Source organism: Linepithema humile, chromosome 5 (genome assembly GCF_040581485.1).
Source record: "Linepithema humile isolate Giens D197 chromosome 5, Lhum_UNIL_v1.0, whole genome shotgun sequence".
Classification (NCBI taxonomy): Eukaryota; Metazoa; Arthropoda; class Insecta; order Hymenoptera; family Formicidae; genus Linepithema; species Linepithema humile.
This window is the reverse complement of record NC_090132.1, coordinates 15344203-15369652: the sequence shown is the minus strand read 5'-3', so window position 1 is coordinate 15369652 and position 25450 is coordinate 15344203. Positions and strand designations below refer to the sequence as shown.

Here is a 25450-nt window from a genome sequence, read left to right as displayed (position 1 = left end):
TATTAGCAAGCAATAAATAATCAGGTTAATAAGCAGTAAATCTTTACATTTCTATATCCAATATTAATCAGGATAAAGGAATAAAATGATTGGAATCCGGAGTAATTGAATGAAACAAATATATTTAGTTTTGTAAAAAGTTTTTTTATTTCGTACTGATAATTCGTGTTGTATGTATAAAACTACTTTCTAATTGTGTCTGTGTGAATAGCTATTTTTCTATTTCGGGAACGAAATATTCTCAGCAGTAACATATGTCAGGCGCTACTTGTCTTTTCTTTGCGGCTCAACTAGATCAGTAGTCTGCTATCTAAAAATTGTGTAAAATTGTTGGTGCCGAATACGTTTCACATAATCGCGCAATTGAGATCAACGTTTAGCATATGATAATTTATGTTTACATAGAAACGCACGGTCGTGATTACTTTTTACAATATCGGGATAAAAAATACGCAATTTTCGAAACTGCTGAACTAGTTGATGGATGGGTGGGTGAAACTTTGTCGATGTCTTTCGTTTTCCCTATAAAATTTCTCTCTCTTCGTGTATCTAATAATATATAATATATCAATAAGAAATACTATACGTGTTGAGTATCCATAATATTATCTCTAGGATACGATCTGTTTAATATTACACTGTTGTTTGGCCCTTATGTCCGGTGTTACTCTCTCGTCGTTATACTTACAACCTTCTCTCTTATAACTGTATATATATTTATATATTTATATAATTGTCATTGCAGTCTGTCGTATTTAAGCTCTTCATATATCGTATAATCCGATTCATTTTTTACACAGCTTCCCCCGAATATTGTCATGATTGGCAAAAAGATTTTTCTCAAATATTATCGTAATAATGAACGCGAACACCCTCACTCGCGATACACATGATCGGAGAAACGGAAGACTATAGCCACAAATTGAGTAGTGATTTTGTTTTTTTTTTAAAAAGAAAGTAGAACTGAATTGTGTTGATTAAGAGTGTCTCTACAGCTAACTTCTCTCGCACACGAAGAATTAAGCAAGGCTTTTTGTCGCGTATCACACAAGCATACACACACGACATCCTCACACACATACGCAGATACACACAAATAAGGACAATTATCACTGAGCTACAGCAGAAGTATCTCATTAAAGTATGTAGAAATAGCTTTAATCAAACATAAACATAGAATAGTCATTTTTTAACAGGCAAATATTTATCTTCTTGTAATTCTACTTTCATACTATTCCGCTTAAGTCGACTTTTATATGCTTTATTACAAATATGCTATCATTCTCGCGTATCTTCTCTCTCATTTGTTCACGCAATCTCTCTTTTTCCCGCTCCCCACATTTTTCACGTATTCTGCATTCTTTCGTCACAACAAAATATGATTCTTTCTCTTTATATTTACAGCATTACTTTCGTCGAGTTTTTATAAGTATAATCAAACATATAAATCAAGCATCTGCTTTGAAATCTTTTAATGTATCGATTCAATATTTATTTGATAATGAATCGTGCAAAATATTGGCCAATTTTCTTTTGTTGCATTATCGCTATTATTGTGCATAACAATATGTACAGATTATTATCAGCAATTGCAATGTTATAAATGTTAAAAGAAATCGTTCAGCAATGATATGTGTGCGCATATATATCGGGAGGATAATAAGTTACTTTCTATTAAAATTGATAGAAATATGGGAAGACGGTTCTTATAAATTATGTTTATATTAAGTATTGCGAATCAGTAATAATTTTAAATTTTTAAATGTCCCTCATTTCCTTCGTAGAATATCGTCAACAAACAAAAAAGAAAAACAATAAGCAAAAAAAAAAAAAAAAAAAAAAAAAAAAAAAAACAATATGCTATAAGACAGTCTCATTTGAAGTACCAACAGCAGAGATCAATTTGTCAGTTTTACACGCAAGCTTATAACTGCATCTTTTGAACAATATTCATAATGCATTTCCTTCAAAGAAATAGCCTTATTTTTTAATTTAAGAAACGTAAGAAATAATGAATTGTATTGATTTAAAAGGTATCATATTTTTGATATTATTCTATTATAAAAGAGATTTTTATATTCAAATAATAGTCATTGATTAATGACTTATATCATATTTGAAGAAATCATAAAATATTGCAATGATTGCATGATCGGCAAATACATTAAGATCAAGAATTTTATGATTTTATAATCATGATTAATAAAAGCTCTTTTATTAGTACTAGCATAAAATTTTACTAAATTCTTAATAAAACTTTGTTGTCAATTTTTAAAGACAATATTTAACAGTATTGAAACGCAAAACAATAACTCTCAAATCACTCCAAATTAAATTATAATATGTGCGAAACAATATATATATATATATATATATATATATATATATATATATATATATATATAAATATTTATCTACACGTATATAATATATAATTTGTTGTTTAAATTTTTATTTTTTGATAATACTTAATAGAAATTTTTTTTACAAATAAGCAGTGTTAGCCGATTCCTGCTTAAAAACCATATTTATAGAAAAGATAGCAGCTATACGTATTGCTGGTCTCAGAAATTTCTGCGATACTTATGCCAACTAAAACTTTTGGCAAGCTGTTAAAATATATAAAGAGAATAAAAGATGTATTTTGTGTGATCGATAAAAAAAAACCACGTATTCCATGGACGATATACTAACTAAGCATATTAACTAATTACTCCATGATTAACTGCTATAAGTAGATAATTGGTCGATTGATGTGTTAAGTTTTAAGTACACTTTCATAACCGGAATATATAAGGCATGGCTATGCTCTGTTCTTAAGTAAACGCAGAACGATACGCAATACTGGTTGTTCTATTATAATCGTTAATTAGAGGTCAACTCTATCTATAGATTCACGTCCGCTATTGTAAAGAACTCACGCTCGAATAGACTACATCCGCTTAATGAAATTTATCATTTTGATGCCATTTGATACCATCTCCGTATTTATACAACGCTCTTATCATTGTAAAAGTAAATGCTCTGCGTGTCTCCGTCAATTATATTTTCAGTCTCATTAGCACATCTACATATATACCAAATATTAATCCGGCATACTGTAGGCCGTTTCGAAATTCGTTTCTTTCAAAACAGGAATGCGAACGCACGCACGACCTGTATGGAAGCATCCCGGTGTAAAATAAAAGGTTCCTTTCATCTTTATCTGGTTAATGCGTCCTAATTATGAAGAATGCAGTCCCCTCACCAAGTACTAAGTCGCTATGGATTTTACAACTGCCATTTCCTCTTCTTCTAATCTTTCTTACTCTGCGATTATTTATTATATCCGATTCCCTAAGCTTATGGATTCTATAAGCGTGGAATCTGCAAAAGAGAGAGAGAGAGAAAGGTCTGATTACAATTTTGTACGATACATAATCAATACGAGTGATCGGTAGTGGATTAGCGGTTATTTAGAAAGCAACTCAACTTTCTTCCTCTAATTGCATATTAGTTTCATTTATTATTACACTTACGGCATAGTTCACTACGTTGATAATTCAGTGATCTCCTCTCAACAGTTCCATTAGAAGGTTAAACGAGCTGCCTTCTCCCTCGGCGCGTTTTGCACTCAGCAATTCTTTTCCCGCTTGACACGTTCTTTGAAGATCCGGAATTCTCAACAATAATTCGCCAAATTTGGCAGGCATTTCTGGGTATTTCGCGATTGTATATTGTTGCAGTGCTTGAAGAGCTTTTTCTTGAGAAGCTCTCACTTTTTCTGGCTCTTTTAGTTCGCTCGTGTCAGATGTCAACAGCACGATCACCTGTTTATTTCCAAAAAAAAAAAAACGAGAATTAATATTATTATCAGTGACACTAAGGTAGAAACTGGAAAATTAGTTTGATTATATTTTTATCTTTACTCAACATATTTTGCACACTTACTTCGATTACATTTATCTAAAAAATTCATTTTAATATAAAGAAACACTGCTAAATACACATGCGGAATTAGAATTTTTTAAAAGTTAATTACCTTCATTGCAACGTATTCGTATTGGTCTACTCTTAGTCTTCGCAGATTGTTGGTGAAAGCGAGCATCCTCTCGATGCAAGTCGCTAGGCCAAGCTGCCTCGCTTGATCCAAGGTAATCGACTTGCCGAGAGACACCCTTATCTCACCGGGAGTGCTCATGCTGCGAAAGCAGCAGGAGAAGAGCAGCAGCTCGCACCAGGAGTTGATCAGCAAACAAATTTGATCGTCGATCGAAATATTCTTGAACAACGGCAGACTTTTGCACCACTTGACAATCTTGTAGAGTCGATGATCCGCGATGTTGCACAAATTAGACAGGAAGTCGGGATGTTGCGTGGGATTGCCGTTAGAATTGCTGGCAATTTGAGAATTCCCGTTATTCGTGGTGTTGCCGTTCGTGGAACGCTGGTCGGACGGTCCTGTGGACGTCGTGCCGGCGGGACTCGCCGACTCTCCCCTTCTGTTGTTGGTATCAGCGTTGCTAGAATCGTTCGAGGAACACTCGACCGCGCCGCCGTTATTCCCGGCGCCAGCCGTGGTTCCGCCACCGCCAAGCGCCGGGCCGCTCACGGGTCCGCCGAACAGCATACTGTCGCTGATGTTACCGGCATTTCCGGCCGCCACGCCGCTGCCGCTAATCCGATCGTTGTCGTTGTAATGCCAGAGGTGCTCCACGTCCATGATGTCTTGCAGAAGCTGAGGCACCACCTGCATCTTGTGAGAGTGATTCGAGTGATATCTGACGGAGTAATGGTGCTCGCTGCCGGCCGGCGCCGGACTGCAGTTGCCCGCCGTCAGTTTCTCGCCCGTCATACCGCCGGCGGGACTGCCGACGATATTCGGCACCGTATAGGTGCACTGATAAGTGCTCCTACCGCCCCTCGTACGATCCTCTCGAATCGCCTCGAGCTTCATACCCATGTTCAGGCACTTTTCGAAGCGACAGGCCGGACACTTCTTCCTCGTGGCGACGGTGACCGGACAGCATGCGCCTCTAAGGCACACATAGTTCTTACGATTCTGGACGGTGCGCTTGAAAAATCCCTTGCACGACTCGCACGAGAAGATGCCGTAGTGGAAGCCGCTTATCTTGTCGCCGCAAATCGGACAGGGACTGTTTATCAGCTGCTGCCTGGTGGAGATGCCCGACGGCGCCGAAGGTATTCTGCAGTCCTCCTGATCCTCCACGACGGGATGGCCGTCCGGCGACAGTTCCGCGCCTGGCACGGAAGAGGACGAGTAATGGTGCGCCGCGACGGCGGACGAGGCCGGAAGGTGCAGCGGACTACCTTGCGCCACTTGATGCTGATGGTGCTGCGAGTGCGAATGCGGATGTCTCGGCTGCTGGACGGGTGAATGCGTAGGCGGGCTAAGCGAGCCGTAGCTGTAGCAGCTACTGGAAGCATCGGAGTTGTTCCTCGAAAGCGAATGCGACAGCGACAGGGATAGCGAGGAGGTCGAATTGTTGAAGCTGTGCCGAGAGAGGGATAACGACGAGGAGGGTATCGGACTGCCTGCTCCTAGGGCGGAGTGCCGTGCTGCGTGCGGGCTCTGTGTCGGTGAGCTGAAGACGCTATACGCGGAATGAATAGCGGAATCGGGTGACGGTACCTGCGAGAGTTTGAAAGTTTAAGTATATCTGAGTACACGCGAATATGTGGCTCAAAAATATCAGAATTGAGTTGATAAAAAAAAACATCAAAGAATTATAATTTTATTGCTTTTAATGTTCTACATATAATTCTCCCACGACGTTCAACATACTTGGTGCAAGCTGAAATTTTTAATTTTATATCTTCGTCAAATTTACTAATTATATTCTTAAATCACTTTTCTTTTAGATATCTGAATTTTGGAAACAAAAAATAAATTAGATATGGATCAGATTTTCTCTGACTATTTTTTGTTTCCTAAAATTAAATTGCTTGTAAAAAAAGAGAATGTTGAGGATGATCAAACCAGCATAGTTAATAAAAAAAAAAGATTTCTAAAACGCTTTTCAAGCACCGTCATCTTATCGAATATGTTGAATGTCGTACAGATTACATCAAACATTATTTACAATAAAATCTTGTTATAATATTTTTTATCGCTTCAAACTCTTGGAACTTATCAGCCACATTATGTATACAGGAAAACATGACAATATAATAATTCAATGATTAGCGTGATATGATTACATTAGCTCACCTGTGATCTAGTATGACTGTGTTTAGTTAGATGATGTCGCGGATTTAAAACAGGACTATGATTAGGCGTGGAATTGTTGTATCCGCCAAGAAGCTTGCCTACGAGAAGCGGTAGATCACTCTGTTGTGTCTGCTCGAGGTTTTCGATACCGCGTTGTTGCTGCTGCTGTTGTTGCAATTGTTGGTTGTGCGTCATAGATAATCCGGCGTCGTGAAAGGATCCTATTGTGAAGCCCGGGCTAGATCGAAAATCCGGCCCGGATTTAATCGGAAACTTCTGCTCCATGGGTCCAGGACTCGTACTGCATACCTGGACGCCTTCCATAGACGTTTCTTCGTTATGATCCTACAATTAAATCAATTAGTCATCGTTCCAAAGTCAAATTAATTGAAACATACATATATATAATCTATATATATATATAATCTAATATATAGGGTGGTCCGCGGAATTGGACCGAGTTCTAGCTGTTCTAGCTTGTTCTGTTGAAGATAGAAAAAAATGGTAGAGGCAAAAAAATGGTCTATTGATGCAACGGTGCAAGTGTAACGGTGCGCTAGAAAAGTGCAATTGCACTTTTTAAAATGAAATTATATATTTTTTTGCATAAAAAGATTCTTCTGAATAATCTGCGTACAAAAGTGCTCGAAAAATAAATATTTATATTTAATTTTTTTACTTCTACCATTTTTTCCCACCTTCTTTCTGTGCAAATTTTGCTGCTTCTAATGAATTCCAAGTTTTCACTGATACACAGAAGTAAATTGATACATATTTATTATGTCATTGAGTATATATTATCGGCAAGGCTCGATATCTTAATCGGTGATGTTAATATAATCCAACCTGGTTAGTAATTGTATTGGAAGACATTTCTTGGTCCGATAATTCCCCCTCCCACGACATAGGTCTCTCGGGTTGTTGCTGCGAATTATCATCGCAGCATCCAGCGCCGTCGCCGTTTGCGTCTCCGTCGCCGATCTTATCGCCATTCTGGTTACCCGACACGTCGCGTTTCTTTTTCGAGCGCAGATTGACACCTCTGAAGTCAATCTTGCTAATCTCGCCGTCACTATCCTCGGGGTCATCGATGTCGGCCGCGTTCGCGGCGAGGATGCCGCCGATTCCGATACCGATACTATGCGGCCCCGCGTTCGTGCAGATTCCGCTCGTTGGGACGGCATTCGTGTTTCCGCATCCCAGCACCGAGGTCGATACCACCGACACCGTTACGCCGTTCTGTCCTCCGAGATATTTACATATTCCTTTGCCTAAAATCGTAATCGCATTATATGCAGCCCAAGACATTGTGAACTTTAGCGTTTTGAGAAAAGAAGAGTAATTTTTTTTTATAATCTGATTTCAACAATACGAAAATACTTGTAAATAGATATTCCATAAAATTTCCTCCACACAAATGCACTTAATATTATCGATTTTAATACGCTAACGAAATTTACGTGGCAGACTGAAAATTGCTCTATTGATATTAATCAACGGTATTTATACGGCTATTAATATTATGTTAGAAAGGGATCATTTCACGCTGGAACGGTCGTGAACGTTTTGCTGCGTTAAAGAAAACTTACGGAAAATCGAGCTAATTACCATCGTGCATTTCTTGATTGGGCGGTACATTAATAGTGGTGACCGACACATTTTTCCCCGTCTCCGTGGAACGGCTCGGGCTCATTGTGCAAGACACGCCGATGCAGGACGAGGGGCAACAGGGCGTTGCGGGCGAATTAGTCGAGGTGGACGAGCTCGTCGAGGACGAGCTCGACGCGGCGCAGGAAACGGAGACGGACGCGGAACCTGCCGCTGAAGTGGAAGTCGACGAAGTCGACGACGAAGCGGCCGCCGACGATTTCCAAGTCTGCGTGGGCGACCACCAGCCTGAATCCGTGCCGGGCCCTGGCCCTGGGCCCTCGCTGGGCCCGTTTTGCTCAGACATTCTCAGCTGGCCACGCTGCTACGGACTCGTGATACGACTCGCGGTCTCTCGGTCTCCGCAAAAGCGTACAGCATCCTTACCGGGGACTCTCTTATTGTCGTCTCGGTGAATTATTGAGAACTATGGTTGCGCACGATCGGCCTCGATCTTACGCTCGCTTCGCTCTCGGTATCGCTAGAAGCAAAAAAAACAAATACAATTAATATTTTATCACGTAGCGCCTTTTCTATTAGTATTTTAGACGCGCGCTGGAAAATAAGTCACTCATACACGCACACGCACACACACACAAATTATTAATTAATCCGATGCAAAAAATTGTCAAGTAAAATTAACGAAGTATATTTTATTTTACTGTTACATTTATTTATCTATAAATTATCTGTGAAAGTAACAATATTTCATTAATTTTACTTGGTATTTGATGGACTTTTAAAGCAATCTATTTGTTTCAGTAAAATTTCTTTAAAATTTAATTGAAAAATTGAAATAGGAATTTAATTCGAGATCTAATTATAAATTATAATATGTAATTTCCATCGTAGTTGTGCAATAATCACAGTTTATTCAATAATACGGTTTCGGATATAGAACTCCTTTTAGCTCCTTTAGCTTCTTCGGTTGAGAAACTACTAAGTATTGGCGAGCCGCTCGCACGATCGTTTGCCGAAAATCTAGTCGCACGATTAGACGCGATCTTGCGAACGCTGACACACAGTCACGTTTCTCTCTCTCTCTCTTTCTCTCCTTCTCTTTCACAAGGTCACACCGATGGCCGTGCCGCAAGGCCGGCCCACTTCCGGTCCCGCGGAACCGTCGAACGACCTTCGCGCGGAAACGCACGCGTTCACTCACGCCCGCACATGGTGCGAACGCATGCGGGACAAACGCTGGCGTTACACACTTGAAAGAAGTGACCTGTCATTGAAAAACAAAGATCAACCTAATAGCACACGTCGCAATTTTGTATTCTCCTTCGATAATCGCTTGTGATCGGAATTTATGATCGTTCGAACAGAACACGCAACTGCTGAAACGACTTTGTTAAACTACTTTAACTCTTAAGGTACCTTTTCATGCTGACGCTCGACGCTCAATTTCAGCGTCAAAAGACATCATGTGATCAAAAATCGCTGCAATGATTCGTTATTTTTAGTCACGTGATGTCTTCTAACGCCGAAATTGAGCGTCGAGCGTCAGCATGAAAAGGTACCTTTAAGTTCTCTATCAATCCCTTTCCGAACTGCGCAAGATCGTTCATCTAGGTCACACGCTCTGAAGCGTAAAACACTCGGATAATTAAAATAATTCACGCGACTCACGTATACGCGATATACAAAGAACTTGCATGCTATTCACAAGAAACGTATATGAAAGAAACACTGCGAATCGTTGACACATCCACGGGAGAAGCAGTTTTGTTTTTTCGCAATTTATCTCAAATCAATTTTGTTCTTGTACAGAGTATTCTATTGGCTTTTGTCAACAGAAACTTGAATCGGAAATCGATTTTTCTTTCATGAATATTTGACTAGACACTTTTTCTTCTCGCTTTTCAATTCACAATCTTTATTGTTTCGATAAGGTCTTGAAAATTTCAGATCCACCAAGGATGTTTATTTACGAAAATTTAATTTCGAAACGATATCTCGCTGTTGAATTCAATTCAATTCTTTGGGTACAAAATACAAGCTTTGAAGAACAACAAAAATATTACAATTTCCATAAAAATAAGCGAAATATTATGAAAACTTTTCTTCACAATGATTCATATTAATTTCTCTTGAATCGCGGAGCGGCAAATTTCGTACAAAAAAATCTCCTTTCTTCCTCGTCGTAGAAGATACAGCACGCATATCGGAGAACGTCGCTATAAACTCCAACAATGAGCATTAAAACGAGCCACCGCGGAAATCTTGTTCACATATAGAAGTGCACGACTACCACGCACCAAGTAACGCGATAACCGTACTCTCGGTGCAATTTTGCCGGACTAGTTATCGCGAAGCCCGGCGGGACGCACCTCGGTGCGAGGAGTAAGCGCAGCGGCAGCGTTAGCCGCGAGCAGGACGAGGAGACGAGTGAGCGGCCGAGCGGTCGGGCATATCGGGGGACCCGGTGTACGGTCTCTCGCCGCGCGATACCGCAGAGTGTCGTCCTGGCACCCGCGCCACGCCGCTGCCCACCTTCGGGCGTAGCGGCAGGTAGTCCCTCGCGGGCGCGAGTGCAGGTCGCATACCGGCATAGCCGGTCTACGTTTTCGGAAACGAGCGTACAGCGCCGTGAGTGCGAGAGCACGCAAGAGCACACGCTCCGCTCTCTCCTTCCCCCTTTTTTTTTTCATTCTTTTTTTCCATTTCTTTTTTGTTTTCATAACGTGGAAGATAAGGCGAGACGGAGAGAAAGAAATGATCGTTCGCGGTGTACCGCGCGGCGAGCAGCGCGTCGTCGCGACGCGTCTCAGGGTTTCTCTTCCTAGAGTAGCAGCCAGGCTCCTCCACTCGAGAACGCGAGCGTACACGCGCGCGCGATAGTTACGGCGGCCGGCTTCGACGATGTCGGCGGTAAGTTCAAGGCCCTCCGCGACCGCCCTACCCGGCTCCTATGCACCTTCGGGGTCACGTGACGCGGCTCAAGGTCTTCTCTCCCCACTAAGTCGCGGTCGCGCCGCGTCGCTCCGCTCCGCCTCTCGACGAGTCGAACCGGACCGGGCCGGACCGGAGCAGAGCCGGGCCACGGGCCGCCGGCCTCACGCTATCGTTGCACCGGTGCAACGCTATTGCGCTCTTCTTCGACTGCCGCCGCCACCGCTGTCGCATGATCGCAACCGTCGTCGGTGGCGACCAGGCGGCGGCGGCGGCGGCGGCGGCGGCGGCTAACCGTGGGTGACGACAAACGATGACTACGACGATGGAATCTCGTGCCGCCTCCTCTTCCCCCCTCCTCCTTCTTCTTCTTCTCCGCCGCCGCCGCCGCCTCTTTCTCCTCCTGCTCTTTCTTATTCTTGTGCATCGAGATACAGACTCGGGTCAGTGACATCGCGTAAGGACGGTCGGAGGAAGCGTCGGCTCGCCGAGAGAGCCGAGAAAAACGCCGGCCCGGCTCGCCGCCGCTTCGACAGGTAGGCACGACCGCCGGCACCGCGGCCAAGCCGCAGCGCGGAGTGCCGCTTCGACGTCTTTTGTACGTTGGCGTCGTTTGTAGGCCTTGTTTGTTGTACCGTTGTTCGAGAGACAATGCGGGGAGACAAGTATACCATCGGCAATTATTACGACGCTTTTAGATGTAACATATAGCGGTAACGCGCAACATCGTAATCACTACCGTTAAGATAAACGCTTTTATTTATTCAAATCGGCGACGAACGGGAAGGAGGGGGGGGGGGGGGTTATACGCGATACATTCCCGCGGCACTTTTTTCACTCGACAAAAATACTCGCGACTGATAGAAATAAACATTTCACATAATTTAGATACGTTTTGTATCCTTTTTATATATTTCTAATTCGTGTTATTTATTAGGATCGCGATAAAAATATCCACAGGAAATAAAAATGAGTCACGGAAGAGGACGATAATGCAGTTAACGAAATCCGCTTTGGCTAACACCTACGTGCGTTCTTCATAAGCCGATTTTCCGCCCTGCACGTTTGCACGTTATCCCTTTTTTGCAGCGAATCAGCAACAAGCTCATTATAAAATGTGCAAGTTGTCCGTGAGATCTTCTCGTTTTACTCAGCCGTATGATATCCGTTTTGTCTGACATAGCAGGCTTGCGAACAAAGCACTGTCCTCCGAGTCACGATAACGCGATCGGGTTTTATCAAACACGAAACGATAGCCCGTTCTACCGAAGAATGCTACGCTGATAAAAATACAGTGTTTTTTTACAAACAAAATGTCTAATAATTCCAGATAACTTTCATTGCGCAATCTTTCAAACTAGCGTCAAATATCAATCGTGATTGTAGATTAGAGTTCTATGGGCTCAAATAAGGATCCAAATAAGGGCCACCGATATTTAGACCATCTTTTCAGAAATGTCTATTGAAACTTTTTGTAAAATGTTTACAAGTCTACAAATTTTTTGTAACTTTCATAACAAAGGTTCCTGGTTAACTTATTTGAGTTTTTATTAAATCTATTCTTGTCGCTTATTTCCTATCAGGGAGTGAAACATATATCAAGAAAAAGTTGTCTTATATTTGCACCATTTCTTCTATTAATTGCTGATTAATGATTCCGACTTCATAGTTTATCGACACAGAGGCAAGTAATAACTTTCTAATGAAAAGTTTGCTATTTAAAAGTATTGCAAAAGACGTTTTCTTTTCAATCTAAGTGATATAACAAAAAAATCGATAATAAGCTCGAAAAAATACATCATTGCTAGTCAAAGTTCACAAATTTGCATTTTTATACATAAATACATCGAAATCGCTCATCAACGTCTCACGCAACATGTCGAAGTTGTCTTTTCCCAATGACGCAGTATTCTTGCGGAGAGGCGCGTCTATAATAACGGGCATAGGTTATTTCCCATCGAAGCCTTTAGTCAATGACCGTTCGATCGGTGCCGTTTCTTGACATCGGCAAGCAGGGCGGGCGGACGGGCGGGCACGGCGCGACAGTGGTCGCGCGCGATGCACACGCGGCTTCCTCGTATCTTGACACGCGTTGCAGCAGGCAGCATGGCAGGTGACGCGGAAGAGGGATCGACGACCTACCGAGTATACGGCGGCTCTATTTTAAGCGGGTCGCGAACAGAGTCCCCGATCGGCAGCCCCACAGAATGACCGTGAAAGACGCGACGCGACGCGACGCGACGCTCCGCGCCGCCGCATTTGTCTCGCCCCTGTGTATAAGTGTATTACGTTAGACCTTCCCGTCCCCGATGAGGAAACGCGCCGGCCAAGTGTAACGTTCGCGTGCAACGAGTTGGTATGTCAGAATCGTGATTGCCCGCGCGCGTCTTAGTCCTCGGACTATCGAGCAATTTTTGCGGCTGGTCGTCGAACGGGGTTCATCTTACGCTCCGCTTGTTTCTTAGGGGACGTTTGATCTTAGATTGGTTGAAATTGAAGAATTATAACCCACACATTTTATCACAATGAAAAATATATCTAAATCTAGCTAAAGAAAATATAACAAATTTATAATATATTAAATAAGAAAAGATAAAAAACTTGAATCATCTTGCAATCTTAATCTTATGGTTAAAGATTCGTATATTTTATGGGATTAATGCTAAATTTAAAGTTAAAGAAATTCATACATCAAATGGCAAATATTAAGCTGAAGATTTAGTATTATGAAAGTGGGCGTCAATCATATTTGTCATCGTAAAATATGTATATATCGCATATTATCGTAACATTCTTAATACATGTTTTACTAATTACTTTCGAAATGTTTACGATAATGTAAACAAAAATTTGGAAAGCGACAAAAAGATAGGAAGAGGGAGAATATCGAATTCCACTGACTAATCATATTTTTGGAGATAAGCGATTACGAAAGGAACCAATTAGGAGCATAAAAATGTCAAACAACTTGAAAATATAAAAGTCATTAGTAGATTACGCAAGCGTTATTCCAAGTATTTTCTCGATAGCGTTTTTTTTTGTGTGTAATATCGATCAAACGGACTATTTCTATAAGACTCATTTCTTATTCAATAGCGAGGGATAGCCGATCGTGTGAATCCGGTGCGAGTGCGTTGCGCACGAAATAAAACGGTATTTCGAACTGGAGTGGTTTTCCTCGACCATAACATGCATAGCGTTCTCGCCATTCCATTTCTTAAAGCCTTAACGCGATAGTCGCCGACGTCTATTGCGACTGAGTACGATCATTCCGGAGGTAATCCGCGCCTTCTCCAGGTATTTTATAGCTCCGCAGAATAACTCGTAACAGAAAAATATTACTTAAAATAAAGAAAAATCTCTTCTCACTTTTTATATCCTTGATCTTTATATTATGATTTACAAATACTTTTAATATCTGTAAGTATCACACAAAATCTAGATTAATATAAAGATTTTTTCTATAAATTAGCTTCAAATTTAATTAAATTTTAAATTAAAATCGAAAGAGGACCACGCAATAATTTGGCAGATTGGTCATAATATATGATTTCCAAAACATTTCTTCGTATTATTTTTTTCATGGCATGGAACAAATTTAAATTTAAAGAGTTTATTCTAATAATAAAATATTTTTTACGTGGAGAAAATGTTGTATCAAAAATTATTATACCGAAACTTGAAATTTTACTATGTTATACTATAATATATCTTAAAATATCATTGTGGTCCACCGATAATAAAAAAAAAAAAAAAATAAAACGTGATTTGAGATTGCGTTAAAAGTTAATATAAAATTTTCTCCGTGTGTAAAAATGTACTCGAATATCTTTAGCTTCATAATATCAGCAGCGTAGAATCCTTAAAGGTCACATTTTAGCATTATCGTCGCAAGTTTTTTGACGAGAGTAACCCGGCCTGACCTGACCTTTTCGCGACTGCATTAAGAGCCCGGAGAATTACGCTTTACATCATCATTACATCGCTACTTAGCGCTGCCGCTCAGCCATTTACGTATTCGAATCGTAGCGGTTTCCTGCGAAAACTCCGCGTGTGTCCCCTGCGATCGCGCCGTCGACCGACGCGGGGACCCTCGCTCGCCGCGAAATCCTTCTCCTTCCATCGCCCGAAGCCGAGGATAGTAGGTGCGCGTTTTCCTTTCACCCGGGCCAGAACGTGTGTGCCTTGTCAAGCGAGGCCCGGTCGGGGTTCCGCGGGCGCATATCTTCGACATCTCGCGAACATACGTACGCGCGAGAGCGTGAGAGCGCGTACGCGAGAGGGACAGCCGGGAGAGCGCGGTCTGGGTGTCGATTAAAATTATTATTGCCGGCGGAGGGGCATTTTTGAGGCAACGTCAAAAACCGGTTCACACTCGCGCGGCTACCGCCTCGCGCTGCCTCCATTGCGGCGCGACAACGACCGACACACACCTCGGAACCGGTGGTAATCGATAGCCGAGCATCCGGGTGTTTGAGGAAAATCCGAATCTCCTTGAAGGGGACTTTGTTCACGTAAAGTGATTTGCAAGAAATGCAAACGTGATTTTAATTCAGGCACGATTTTCAGAGAGATTCCCGTGACAAAAATTCCTTGACAGCGTTGAAAATAAAATACGAACTGTCGAACGACATGCAAGACTGATACAATTTTACATAATTTACAATCTGTTCAAAAATACTGTGTCAAAATAGTTTTAATAATACATATTCAAAAGTATCCTTTGCCGGCAAATGCAAATTGATTCTTTCGTATTTCGAAAATAACTTTTTATTAGCAGCATAAAAATTAATTTTTATTCATGTAATAAATCTTCAAGCATATAAAAGTACGTAACTGGGTGAAACTGTTTAACGAAAGTAAAATTGTCAATGACTTGGATTAATGACGTGCTAGAATTCTTGCGTTTAATTCATATGTCCAAGAGTAGAAATTATCTGTATGCAGCTGTGATTAAGATACACAGTCAGATGAAATCGCTACGTCCGTTCGTATTAGGTTGTTGGCTATACTCCAGTCTCCGTTACCGAAAGAATGACATACCGAATGCGACAGTGAACAGAAGATCGTACGAATGTAGCAGCGTAGCACGAATGAAGTCATTGAAAAAACACGCAGTTAGCTCCTAACTTTATCAATATTTAACAGAACGAACTGTCATAAAAAAATATTTTACATACAGAATTTCATAAATTATCCAAAAAAAATGTAAATTATGAACTATTAAAAAACTATGAAATAAGAATATTTTACTTGTCATTAAGATTGAATAATCTGTTTTGATTTTTTTTTAAAGAATGCAGTATCAGTTGTGATAAATTGTCAAAGTTAAGAGACATTTTTCCAAAATACTTTCTCGCCTAGAAATAGTTGCAAATTATTAATTATTAACATCAAATATTAAGTAGTCCGTTTTAACACTTTTCTTTACAAAAAATGCAGCAGCAGTCGCGGTGCAATGAATACAGTTGAAGGATACGTTTGAAAAATACTTTTTCTCCCCCCTAAAAGTGGCCGGTAGTAGTTGCAACATTCTTGATTTGGCAATACCCGAAATTTCTCTCGATCCCTAACGTATGGCATAATTAATGTGACGCAACGCGTCCAGCGTGTATGTTTGGAGAATGCAGCGGCAACGCGGGACCCCGTAAGAAACTTCCACGTCGCTAGCTGGAAGCAGAGCAATTCCAAAACCGGTATCCATCGGTGTGCGATTCCTGCGGGGGGGACACGGACTCTCCCTTTTTCCCGCGTACGCAGAAACGCGCGAGGAAAAATTATACGGCCTCGCGTACGTCGCGTCGCGTCGCGTCGCGTCGCGCCGCGATATTCCATCGAACATATCCAGCTGTCTCGTTTCGCGCGCGTTTTGCAACCGACGACCTTTGCAGCGCAAGACGAGCGCAAGACGTCGATCGTATATATACAGTTGCTAAGGTGATTCCGGAGACGAGAGCCTTGGCTCAAAGCATTTTCCAGGCGAGGTATGACCACGCGTGGGAAGGCCTCGGGCTTTACGCGCGCGATACGGCGGATTGTCTCGCGTCATTCGTTTAATATTACCCTCCCCCCCTCTCCCCCTGCTTCCCTGACGTCGCGAGGGAATAAGGTCGCTCGCGTTACGTCGTGCTGAAGCGTAAATTCATTAAAACGCGAAACCGCGTTGTACGAGAAAAGACCCGAGAGCGGCAGATAAACGCGCGACGTTTTAGCGTTCAGCAGTTTGCAAATCTCATCTTACGCTTTCTTCGGAATTCAGTAATGAGATACGCCGAGATTTTACGGAGGCATTTCCTGCGCAATTTGCTCCTTTCATCTCAATTATGGGAATTTTATTTCGCCGCGCGGCGATAAATCTTAGTATGACATTTCGCTATTAGGGATTTCATAATTAGCATTGCGTGACTCGGCTCGCAACGCCGAGTGCATTGCTATTGCATGCAAATATAAATTAATTCATAAAATCAAATAGGAAACAAGATAGCCGGTGTCAATAGACTTCTGCATTTTACACTTCACTTATCCCAACTATTTCGTAATTTAACTTTCGCATAGGCAAAACGCCGCGTTCCTGCTCGTCGGAAACCGAGCAACCGTGATAGCGCGTGCGGCGGAGGCTAATCAGTCGATTACCCCGCGAAGGGGGGTATCTCTCGCGTCTCGAAGAAGTGACAAACGGAACGGATTGAAGGGAGGGATGATCGTTCTCGAGTGGAGACAAGCGATCGAGGTGCGGTTCGGTCGTTGCGTCGAGAAAGGTTCATCAATATTCATAAGTTGCGCTAGGCCTATCCGCGTTGTTTCAAGGATCCAGGGAGTTTCCAGCGCATACCTCGTTCCTCACCGCCCTTCACACATTCACACGGTGCTATTTTTTTCCTCCTAGCGCGCATAGACACAAATGCGCGCACACGGAATATGCGAATATCTAATATTTATGTGTGTGTGTCCGGCGCGCGCGCGCGCTGGCTGCACACTGATACCGCGTGTGCGAGAGTGTACGTGACGAGTGTATAAGTGCGTGCACGTATATGCACGTGCAATGTACACTGCAGTCGACACGATAAGATCGTGGCCGAAGGTGCTTGCGCAATCTGGAGTAACGATTACCCGGGGAGACACGCTCGCGAGCGGATAGACCCGTTGTCGCCGTCGCCGTCACCACCGTAAACTTTTGCCCACATGCCGCTGCAGGGGATACGTGCCAGAGTGAATACCGTGATGGACGTTCACAGCTCCACAATTAGACGGTCGCGAAGTTTACGAATTATCGAAGTTTCATTCTCGTGAACGTTCGAACTTTCGCACTAACGGAATTTATGCCATTCTCGTGCCAACTCGAAATGAATTTTTTCCTTATGTATTAATCAGAAAATGTCCCTCGATTTCTAACTTAATCCAATACATTATTTCATTCCGATTTTCACGTTGGAAAATAAAGTTTGAATGTATAATATTTAGATAAAAATAATTTTTCCATCACGAAATTGTATAATAATATCATATTTAAGCGGGAATTATAATATACGGAGACAATTCGATATTCTCTAAACATTTACACAGCATTAGGCGCATAGTGATTTCTCGGGAACTAATTTATTAAACTGGCAACGCACAGGTGATTTTTCATTGCACGAACGCGGGCGTGCAGCTATGCGAGAGTATTCCCGATTTCTTTTCACGTCAGCTGTAACGAGTGATGTTGTTCCTTATGTAAGCCTTTGGATTTGTAAACCGCTACGTAATCGCTATTTATTTTTACCGGGGGAAATGTAATATCGTAAAGTTGTATTGACATATTAATGATCACCAATGATTACCAATGATGAATCAATATTTAAAGACTTATGTCATTTCGATAAATTATGTACAAGGTGTTTCGTGCGCACGGAAGTCTCTTTGGAATTAACAATTACTTTCTTTAGCAGAAATATTTCACCGAGAGAGTTGTAGCACGTTGCGACTGTTAATTTTTAATGTCACGTCAATAGAAAAGTTCACATTAAATTTTTATTAGTAAATATGGAATTAATTAAAATATGAAACTCCGCAGCACGATTTTATTTTTAGGATTCTACTTATCACAACTTATCAATTCTGATACTAGATATCTACACAATTTTTGACAAGGAAAAACCAGTCTCGGAAATTCCTCAAGAAATATATATTTCTCGAGTTTTTGATGAAGATTCTAGAGAAATACTTTGCATATCACGAAATCGCCGTTCGTTGTGAAATATTTTACTTGCGTAGATAAGCGGATCGAATTGATCCTTCGCTTAAAACCGGAAAGAAAAGAACGCGTTATGCACAACGTGTTGACGGAGGAGGTAAATATAGTTTTACTTGGCACGCGAGTCTAACGACCACCAAACGCAGAGAAAGTTCTTCTAAGCGTTCCGTGACCTTTCGTATCATTCCGGCGGCACGGAAAAAACAGCGGTCAAACGAGGGTGCAACGCGCGGACTTTCGCCGTTTCACTCGCACCGGCGCGGCGCGGCGCGGTGTTCCGAAACGCCGAGCCGCGCAAATCCGACGTATCGTACCGTAATACGTGGACGCAAGATGCACGTTGCAACGCTTAATCTAATCAACCGTGCCGTTTCTTTTTCCGTCGAAGGACGTCAGCGCGATTCACTCTATCATACTTTGCAAACGCAGCGACGTACGCGACAACTTAACAAGGGCTTCACTCACACGCTGCGCATAAACGGGATTGAGAAATCGATAATCGATAAATTTCAATTAAGATCAACGGATTCAATGAGATCTATTGCACAAATAACGATTACTTTCAAAACGATTGCACGGGCAATTAGCTGCGCGATCGAAAAAATAAATATTTCAGTGACAATTTCGGGAAAGAAGCGATTAAAAAAAGTTTCCCAGTAACTGCACATTCGATTAATTCGAGTCGAACAAAATTCAGAAAATTCCGGGACACCCTGTATATCGGGAATACAGCATACGGCAAAGCGAAAGGCGAGTATGCTGCGCAGAGTAATCTACCGCTACGCGCAACGTAGGTGGAGCCGTCAAGGTAGAAGAGAGCTCGGTCTCGGGGTCCATCCGAGACAAGAGGACAGGCCGCGAGGGCCGGGTCGTCCGTCGCGTACCGCGAATAGTACCGCCGATACCATTGTCGCGATTGCTCTGGTACCGTGCGATCGTACACGTTTGTATACCGCTACAGGCTAACGCCCGTCCGTTCATTCGTTCCCGTTTCATTTTCTCCACGCCGTGAGCCGAGCGGACAAGCGAGCGAGTTCTCGCCTCCTGCTCTCCTCCCGCCGCCCCGCTCCCATCATCTCGCGCATTCCCTCCTCTCCCCTCCTGATCCTTCCTTCGCGGCTCCTTCAATCGCTCCGTCGAACTCCGACGAGATCCGAGCCCGCGACTCCTAACGCGCTCACGACTCCTCGCGCTCTCGGTCACTTACTCTTCTACCTTGAGAAACGCCCGCTCGACGATTCGGCGGCGATTTCGCGTTCGTGCGAGCGCGAGCGCGCGCGCGCGCGCGCTGCAAGAGAAAGGAGAGGTGGGCCCGAACAGAGACGCGTCGCGATGAGACGAGATCGGGATCGGGATCCGGGAAGAAAGAAGAAAGAGGGAGAGAGAAAAAGGGAGAAGAACGCGAGGGGGACTCGCGATTCGTAAGGAGCAGTGATGCCCCGTCCGAGACGTGGCGCGTCTCCTTTCATCTCTTTCATCTTCCTAATCCGTAAATCTTGCGGATTACGAACACACTCGCGTTATCTTTAATTAAACTAATAGGTATGCACGCTGTGTCAGTATGAATGGATCGAATTTTGCTGACGGACCTCTCGCGCGAATTCGGCGATGCTTTTTCCGCAAGCAAAAGCGACGGACGTATGTTGTGACTCCTTAAACATTCTGCGATCCCTTTTTTTTTTTTGTATATTTTATGCATAAAATTAATCAGATGCGCGATTTTTCAAACGCACATTCCAATTTTTCGAAGAAACTCACGTCTCGATGTTCAGAGTTTGAATTTCATTCACTCGGCGAAATAATGAGCGCAATCTCATCAAGGCTGCTAAATGTGCGATATGAAAAGACATTAAAATGTTTACTTACACGCAAGTTTAGATATACGCGCTGGCGCGCGCTGCTCACTATTCTTAGAATACCTCGTAGTATACTTCTGTGTATTGTTTCTATGCATCGCATGTATTTAAACAATGCGTAAATTATCATCGTACAATTCGCAAAATAATCGCGGATTAATTAATACACAAGTTAATTTATAAACCAATAATACATAGCGGTGAAATAAGCTTCTATTAAGCTGAAACTGAGATGAAAGATTGAGCTTACATAATTTCATAAAAAAAAGCACATGACAGATTAAATTGGATAATCTTTTCAAAGAAACTTGATGAAACATCAGTGTCGCGTATTGAGCATCACTGGTCCATAGAGTATCGTGTAGTGTGCCTGTAGTAGGGATATACGGTGGAGGAGCGTGTCGGAGGGGGGGGGGCCACGTGGAAGAGGGGAGGGAGGGGCTCAAGGCCGGTCGCGCTGTCATGCCAGAAAGCCTGCGCACCGAAATATCAACAAGCCTTTTCTATTCGGGTGCCCCGATCGCCTAATCGTTCCTGGTCGCGCATCTTTCTCGCCGAAGAATCATGCGTCAGCCAGAGAGAACTCCAGCGAAGAAAACTACTCGCAAAGTCGTGCGGTTTAACGCCCGGAGAGTCGAACAAGAAACGAAGGAGGGGAGGAGCGTGTAATATAGAGTGGAGCGGAGAGGAGCGAGGGAAGAGAGAAAAAGAGCGAGCGAGGGAACGGAGAGAGAGAGAGAGACAGCGCGTGCTGCACGCACGCGCGCGCATTTAAGTTTCGGACAGGTGGCATAGCCATGGCGGCTGACAGCTGACAGTCCGTGAAACGCGTATCGAGAGATTGCGAAACTGACTGTCGCGGAAAGGACGTAGGACGTGCGGAGAAAAAAATGAGAGATGTAAATATCACATATATATATGTGTGTGTGTGTGTGTGTGTGCAACAAACCCTCGGCATGCACGCTCGCGTGTAAGAGAAAGACGAAAGGCGAGAGAGAGGAATCTGATTAAAAGTCGGAGCAACCGGATGAAAATCGCTGCCAGGTGCGTCATCCGATCGCTCGAGCCGCGGGATCTCGAAACTTTGGATCGCGCCGCTCCGACGTCTACGCGAAAAAGAACGCAAAAGCGGGCGGGAGAAAGGGGGGAACAAAGTAAGCGAGAGAGCGGAGAGGAAGGCGAAGGGAAGAGAGCGAGAAGGACGCAGAGGGAAAGAGTGGCGGAGAGGGGTCGGCAGGAGGAGGGGGGGGGGGAGACAGGAGAGGGCGGCCGCACGGAAGAAGGGGAAGAAAGGAGTAACGTCGGGGACGCGAGGGGGGGAGAATCCGAGGGGTCATCGGGAAACATAACCTCCGCACGTCCGTGCTCTCGAGCCTGCACGGCGAATGGATTCCTAATGTACGTTACCGTCGCTTTCCGGGACGCGGGAAGCTCTCTTACCTCCGCTTGCCGAACGCGTTGCGATGCTCTCTCTCTCTCTCTCTCTGTTTTTCTTCTTTCTTCGCTCGAGATCCCCCGTTGAACGGCGAAACGTGTCGTATCGCACGAACCAGACTCGCGAAAGAAGCAATAAGGCACTTCTGACAGTCTTTTGCACGATGACGTTACGCGCGGCACCGTGGCGAGACACCTATCCTATCGCGCGAGCACAGCGAAGGGCGATCCGCGAGCGAGAACGTATCACGTCGCACTGGTCGCACTACACCGATCACACTCGCGTGTACGGGCGAGAAAGAGAAAAAGAGTACGAGGAAAGAGAGTGAGCGAGCGAGTGAGTGAGTGAGTGAGTGAGTGAGTGAGAGAGAGAGAAAGAAAAGGAGCGGAGAGTGAGAGAAGGAGCGAAAGGAGCGAGAAAAAGAGAGACGGCGGTAGAGCACCTTCGGCACTCCTGCTCCCGGTGGACGCGGCGTGTCGGCCGTGCACTCGACAAGGCAAGCAGGACGAGGGGGCGAACGAACCCGGGGGGGCGGGGGGGAGGGAGGGGGCGCGCGCGCACACGCACCTTCGCGTCACGTTGCCACACAGCGACGACGAGTTACAACGGAGCCACGAGCGGTCACGGGTAGCCACAGGCACGGGCCACCTTCGACTCTCCGTCTCCGGCTGGTGGCACCTCCGCGCACCACGAGTTCGCGCTCGGCTATCTCTCCTCCTCTCTCTCTCTCTCTCACTCTCTCCCGCCTTTTGTCTCGCTCTCGCGGCGAACCTTCCGTGTGTGGCCCTCGTACCTGCGTCTCTGTCTCATTCTCCCTCTCTTTCTCTTTCTCCTCGCTTCCTGCTCGCACCCCCGTAAGTGTGCGTGTCTCCCTCTTCGTCTCGCGGTGACCGTGCGCCGCGAAGCCAATGCCGATAGTACAGTACACCGTCGCTCGATGCCGACACCGCCGAGACGATCGTGTCCCGACGCCGCCGAGAGGTTCGACGCGGCGCGACGCGCCGACGTCGCTCCGCTGCGCCGTTCGCCTGCTGACACAGCGGCTGGCCGGTTTACGTGGTTGCACGGCTTGTGGAGCTCTTGCGCTGGAATGTCAGTCGGGAACTGACGTGTGTACATTCCGCGTAATAATCGCGTTTAAAAATGGAAGGTTTTCGCGATAACGCGATCTCGTGTTCGCGATAAACTCTAATGTCGTATCGATAATCGCACGTACGATAAATGATAACGCAACTTCCGAGATGAAGTATGTTTCGTAATTACTTGGCGCATGCGACATTAATGTTTACCGTACGCAAACAATCATCATTGCAAAATCTCAACTTTTTACACACTTTGTAAATTTTTTATATCTCTGCGTAAAAAGAGAAGATTATTACACTCTAGTCGCAGAGTATCAACATTAAAATTGCTGTATGCTATTTAAAAAGCAACTGCGAAACCTGATTTGTTACTTTCTTCTTTTTTATTTTTTGAAAAATGAGGAGAATTGTATCTAGTGCATCGTAAAATATTTTATTTCGAAGATAAAAAGTTGCATCCAAGAGTTTCTTCTTTATAAATTATTATAAGATCTTGATAAAAGAAATATAACAAATAAGTTCTTTCCAAGTAAACTTATCGAGTCTCAATGTAACGACAATCGCGCGATTGAAATTTATTTCAAGAAGCAATGATTCAGCGAACCGGATACAATCGATAATAGTAACGTATATTGTTAGACGGACTTATCAAATAGATATCTAGAAATTAAAAAATCATGAGAGATGGAAGAAGGCGCAAGAAATGTTGAAAAAATTCTTTCTCGTATTTGGTGGAAATGCAACGGTAACATATATTTTAATCGTTATTTTGTAATTATATACACATGACGCGTAGACATCGACACTCCACCATGTGTGTTGGAATGTTATATTCTTTATTAAATAAAAATAAGTGCGGATGCGCAGCGCGGCCTCGACGATCCCGATCCTCGAGGATCAATCGACACATGCGATCGCCTTCGACAACATTCTTCGCGTGCCTCCTTTACGTTCGAAGAAACGCATGATTCATCGAGCTAACGCGCATCTCAAAAATGCTCGCTTCGCATGTATTTTATAAGTGCGTAATAAGTTTTATCCATAGTGTCGAATCATGCGTCAGAAACATTTTCGGCACTGACTTATGGTCATTAGCCTGAATTCTACTATCTAAGCTTTTGAAACAATGAGGAACTATAATATACAATATCACTTAAAAAATCCAGAAGCGAAAAGTGTCTAAAGTATCGTCATTCTCTGACGCTATTAAGTCCTTAATTACGGATGACGCGAAATAAAATCAGTTTAGCTCGATAAAAAGATCGGTATCTTAGCTAGAGATCATTTTTTTACCAGCCTGAAAAGAAGTTAAGAAAATTAAAAGGAGGATTGTCGCAGGTCGCGGTTTTTTATAAAAATATTTTTCCATTCTTTTCTTTCAAAATTTGCGCTTGTTTCTTAAAATACACCCTTTTTGCATAAAAATTACGCGAGATTAAAAAAAATAGAAAATTTCACGCCACAAATAATTATTCAAATGAAATAAGGAAATGTTGAAAAAAAAGACATTGTCAATTGATTTTTCTCAAATAGCAAAGAGAGATAATTATGCCACAGCCTCCCATAATTAAGGCATTAATATGTGACCTCGTCAAAATCTACCCGAGTAATGACTTGCGCGGTCGCATTTACATTCAAGGTACACATGCAACGCGACGCACTAACAGCATAACAATGACAAAGATTTCCGTATGTTCTCTCGTACGGTGTACGAGAATCAGGTACGTGCGGTCGGTTTATTCCTCGCGATCGATCTTGCAACGATCGCGGTCGGTGTGATCGATTGGCGATCGCCAACAACTACGGCGCTTATTTCCTACATGGCGACGGCAAATTCGTGGTCGGTGTGGGCGTGGGACTGCTGCTGCAGGATCTGCTGAACGCGCGGTGAGGCTCGACGCTCAGGAACGTCCTGTCGGTGGTCGGTGGCGCGGAGACGATTTCCGGCTCCGCCGGACTCGGACACCGCCTTTGACTGCAATTGGACGCTGTGTTTCTCGACAGCGTTTGCAATGGTATCCGGTAGATCCTTATTGGCTTCCAATCCGTCTGGCTGTCTGTGAAAAGAAGATTTTCACGGTGATTTCAATGCGT

At 43.4% G+C, this 25450-nt stretch overlaps 2 protein-coding genes and 1 long non-coding RNA gene across 13 annotated transcripts in view; 1 reads left to right on the top strand and 2 right to left on the bottom strand.

Annotated features, from left to right (window-relative positions):
- Nucleotides 1-123: 123 nt before the first annotated feature.
- Nucleotides 124-23053, bottom strand: Hr39 (Nuclear hormone receptor FTZ-F1 beta). 3 transcript variants are annotated; one of them, XM_067355210.1, is made up of 7 exons: nucleotides 22280-23053; nucleotides 7820-8339; nucleotides 7058-7482; nucleotides 6212-6556; nucleotides 4022-5632; nucleotides 3519-3809; nucleotides 124-3366 (listed from the first exon to the last, which is right to left on the bottom strand). In XM_067355210.1, the coding sequence occupies exons 2-6, from the start codon at nucleotides 8163-8165 to the stop codon at nucleotides 3543-3545; spliced, it is 2994 nt and encodes a 997-aa protein (XP_067211311.1). In that variant the 5' UTR covers nucleotides 8166-8339; nucleotides 22280-23053; the 3' UTR covers nucleotides 124-3366; nucleotides 3519-3542. The 3 variants fall into 3 exon arrangements, with proteins under 3 accessions (XP_067211311.1, XP_067211312.1, XP_067211313.1); XM_067355211.1 differs by lacking the exon at nucleotides 22280-23053 and adding an exon at nucleotides 9977-11205; XM_067355212.1 differs by lacking the exon at nucleotides 22280-23053 and adding an exon at nucleotides 9379-9942.
- Nucleotides 21257-25450, top strand: part of LOC105667286 (uncharacterized) — a 137243-nt gene continuing 133049 nt past the window's right edge. For all 4 annotated transcript variants that reach the window (XR_010890276.1, XR_010890277.1, XR_010890275.1 and 1 more), the window contains exon 1: nucleotides 21257-21738. This is a non-coding gene — a long non-coding RNA (uncharacterized lncRNA). The remainder of the gene's footprint in view (nucleotides 21739-25450) is intronic.
- LOC105680183 (GTPase-activating Rap/Ran-GAP domain-like protein 3) overlaps nucleotides 24084-25450 on the bottom strand; it is a 29245-nt gene continuing 27878 nt past the window's right edge. For all 6 annotated transcript variants that reach the window (XM_067355208.1, XM_067355209.1, XM_012380657.2 and 3 more), the window contains one exon: nucleotides 24084-25413. In XM_067355208.1, coding sequence (XP_067211309.1) covers nucleotides 25166-25413 — 248 coding nt within the window. In that variant the 3' untranslated portion in view covers nucleotides 24084-25165. The remainder of the gene's footprint in view (nucleotides 25414-25450) is intronic.

Coding starts and splice junctions, on each gene's coding strand:
- Hr39 (XM_067355210.1), bottom strand. CDS start 8,165: ATGTCTGAGCAAAACGGGCCCAGCGAGGGCCCAGGGCCAGGGCCCGGC. Junction 7,483..7,819: donor CAATCAAGAAATGCACGATG/GTAATTAGCTCG, acceptor TTACGATTTTAG/GCAAAGGAATATGTAAATAT. Junction 5,633..6,211: donor ACAGTCATACTAGATCACAG/GTGAGCTAATGT, acceptor AAACTCTCGCAG/GTACCGTCACCCGATTCCGC.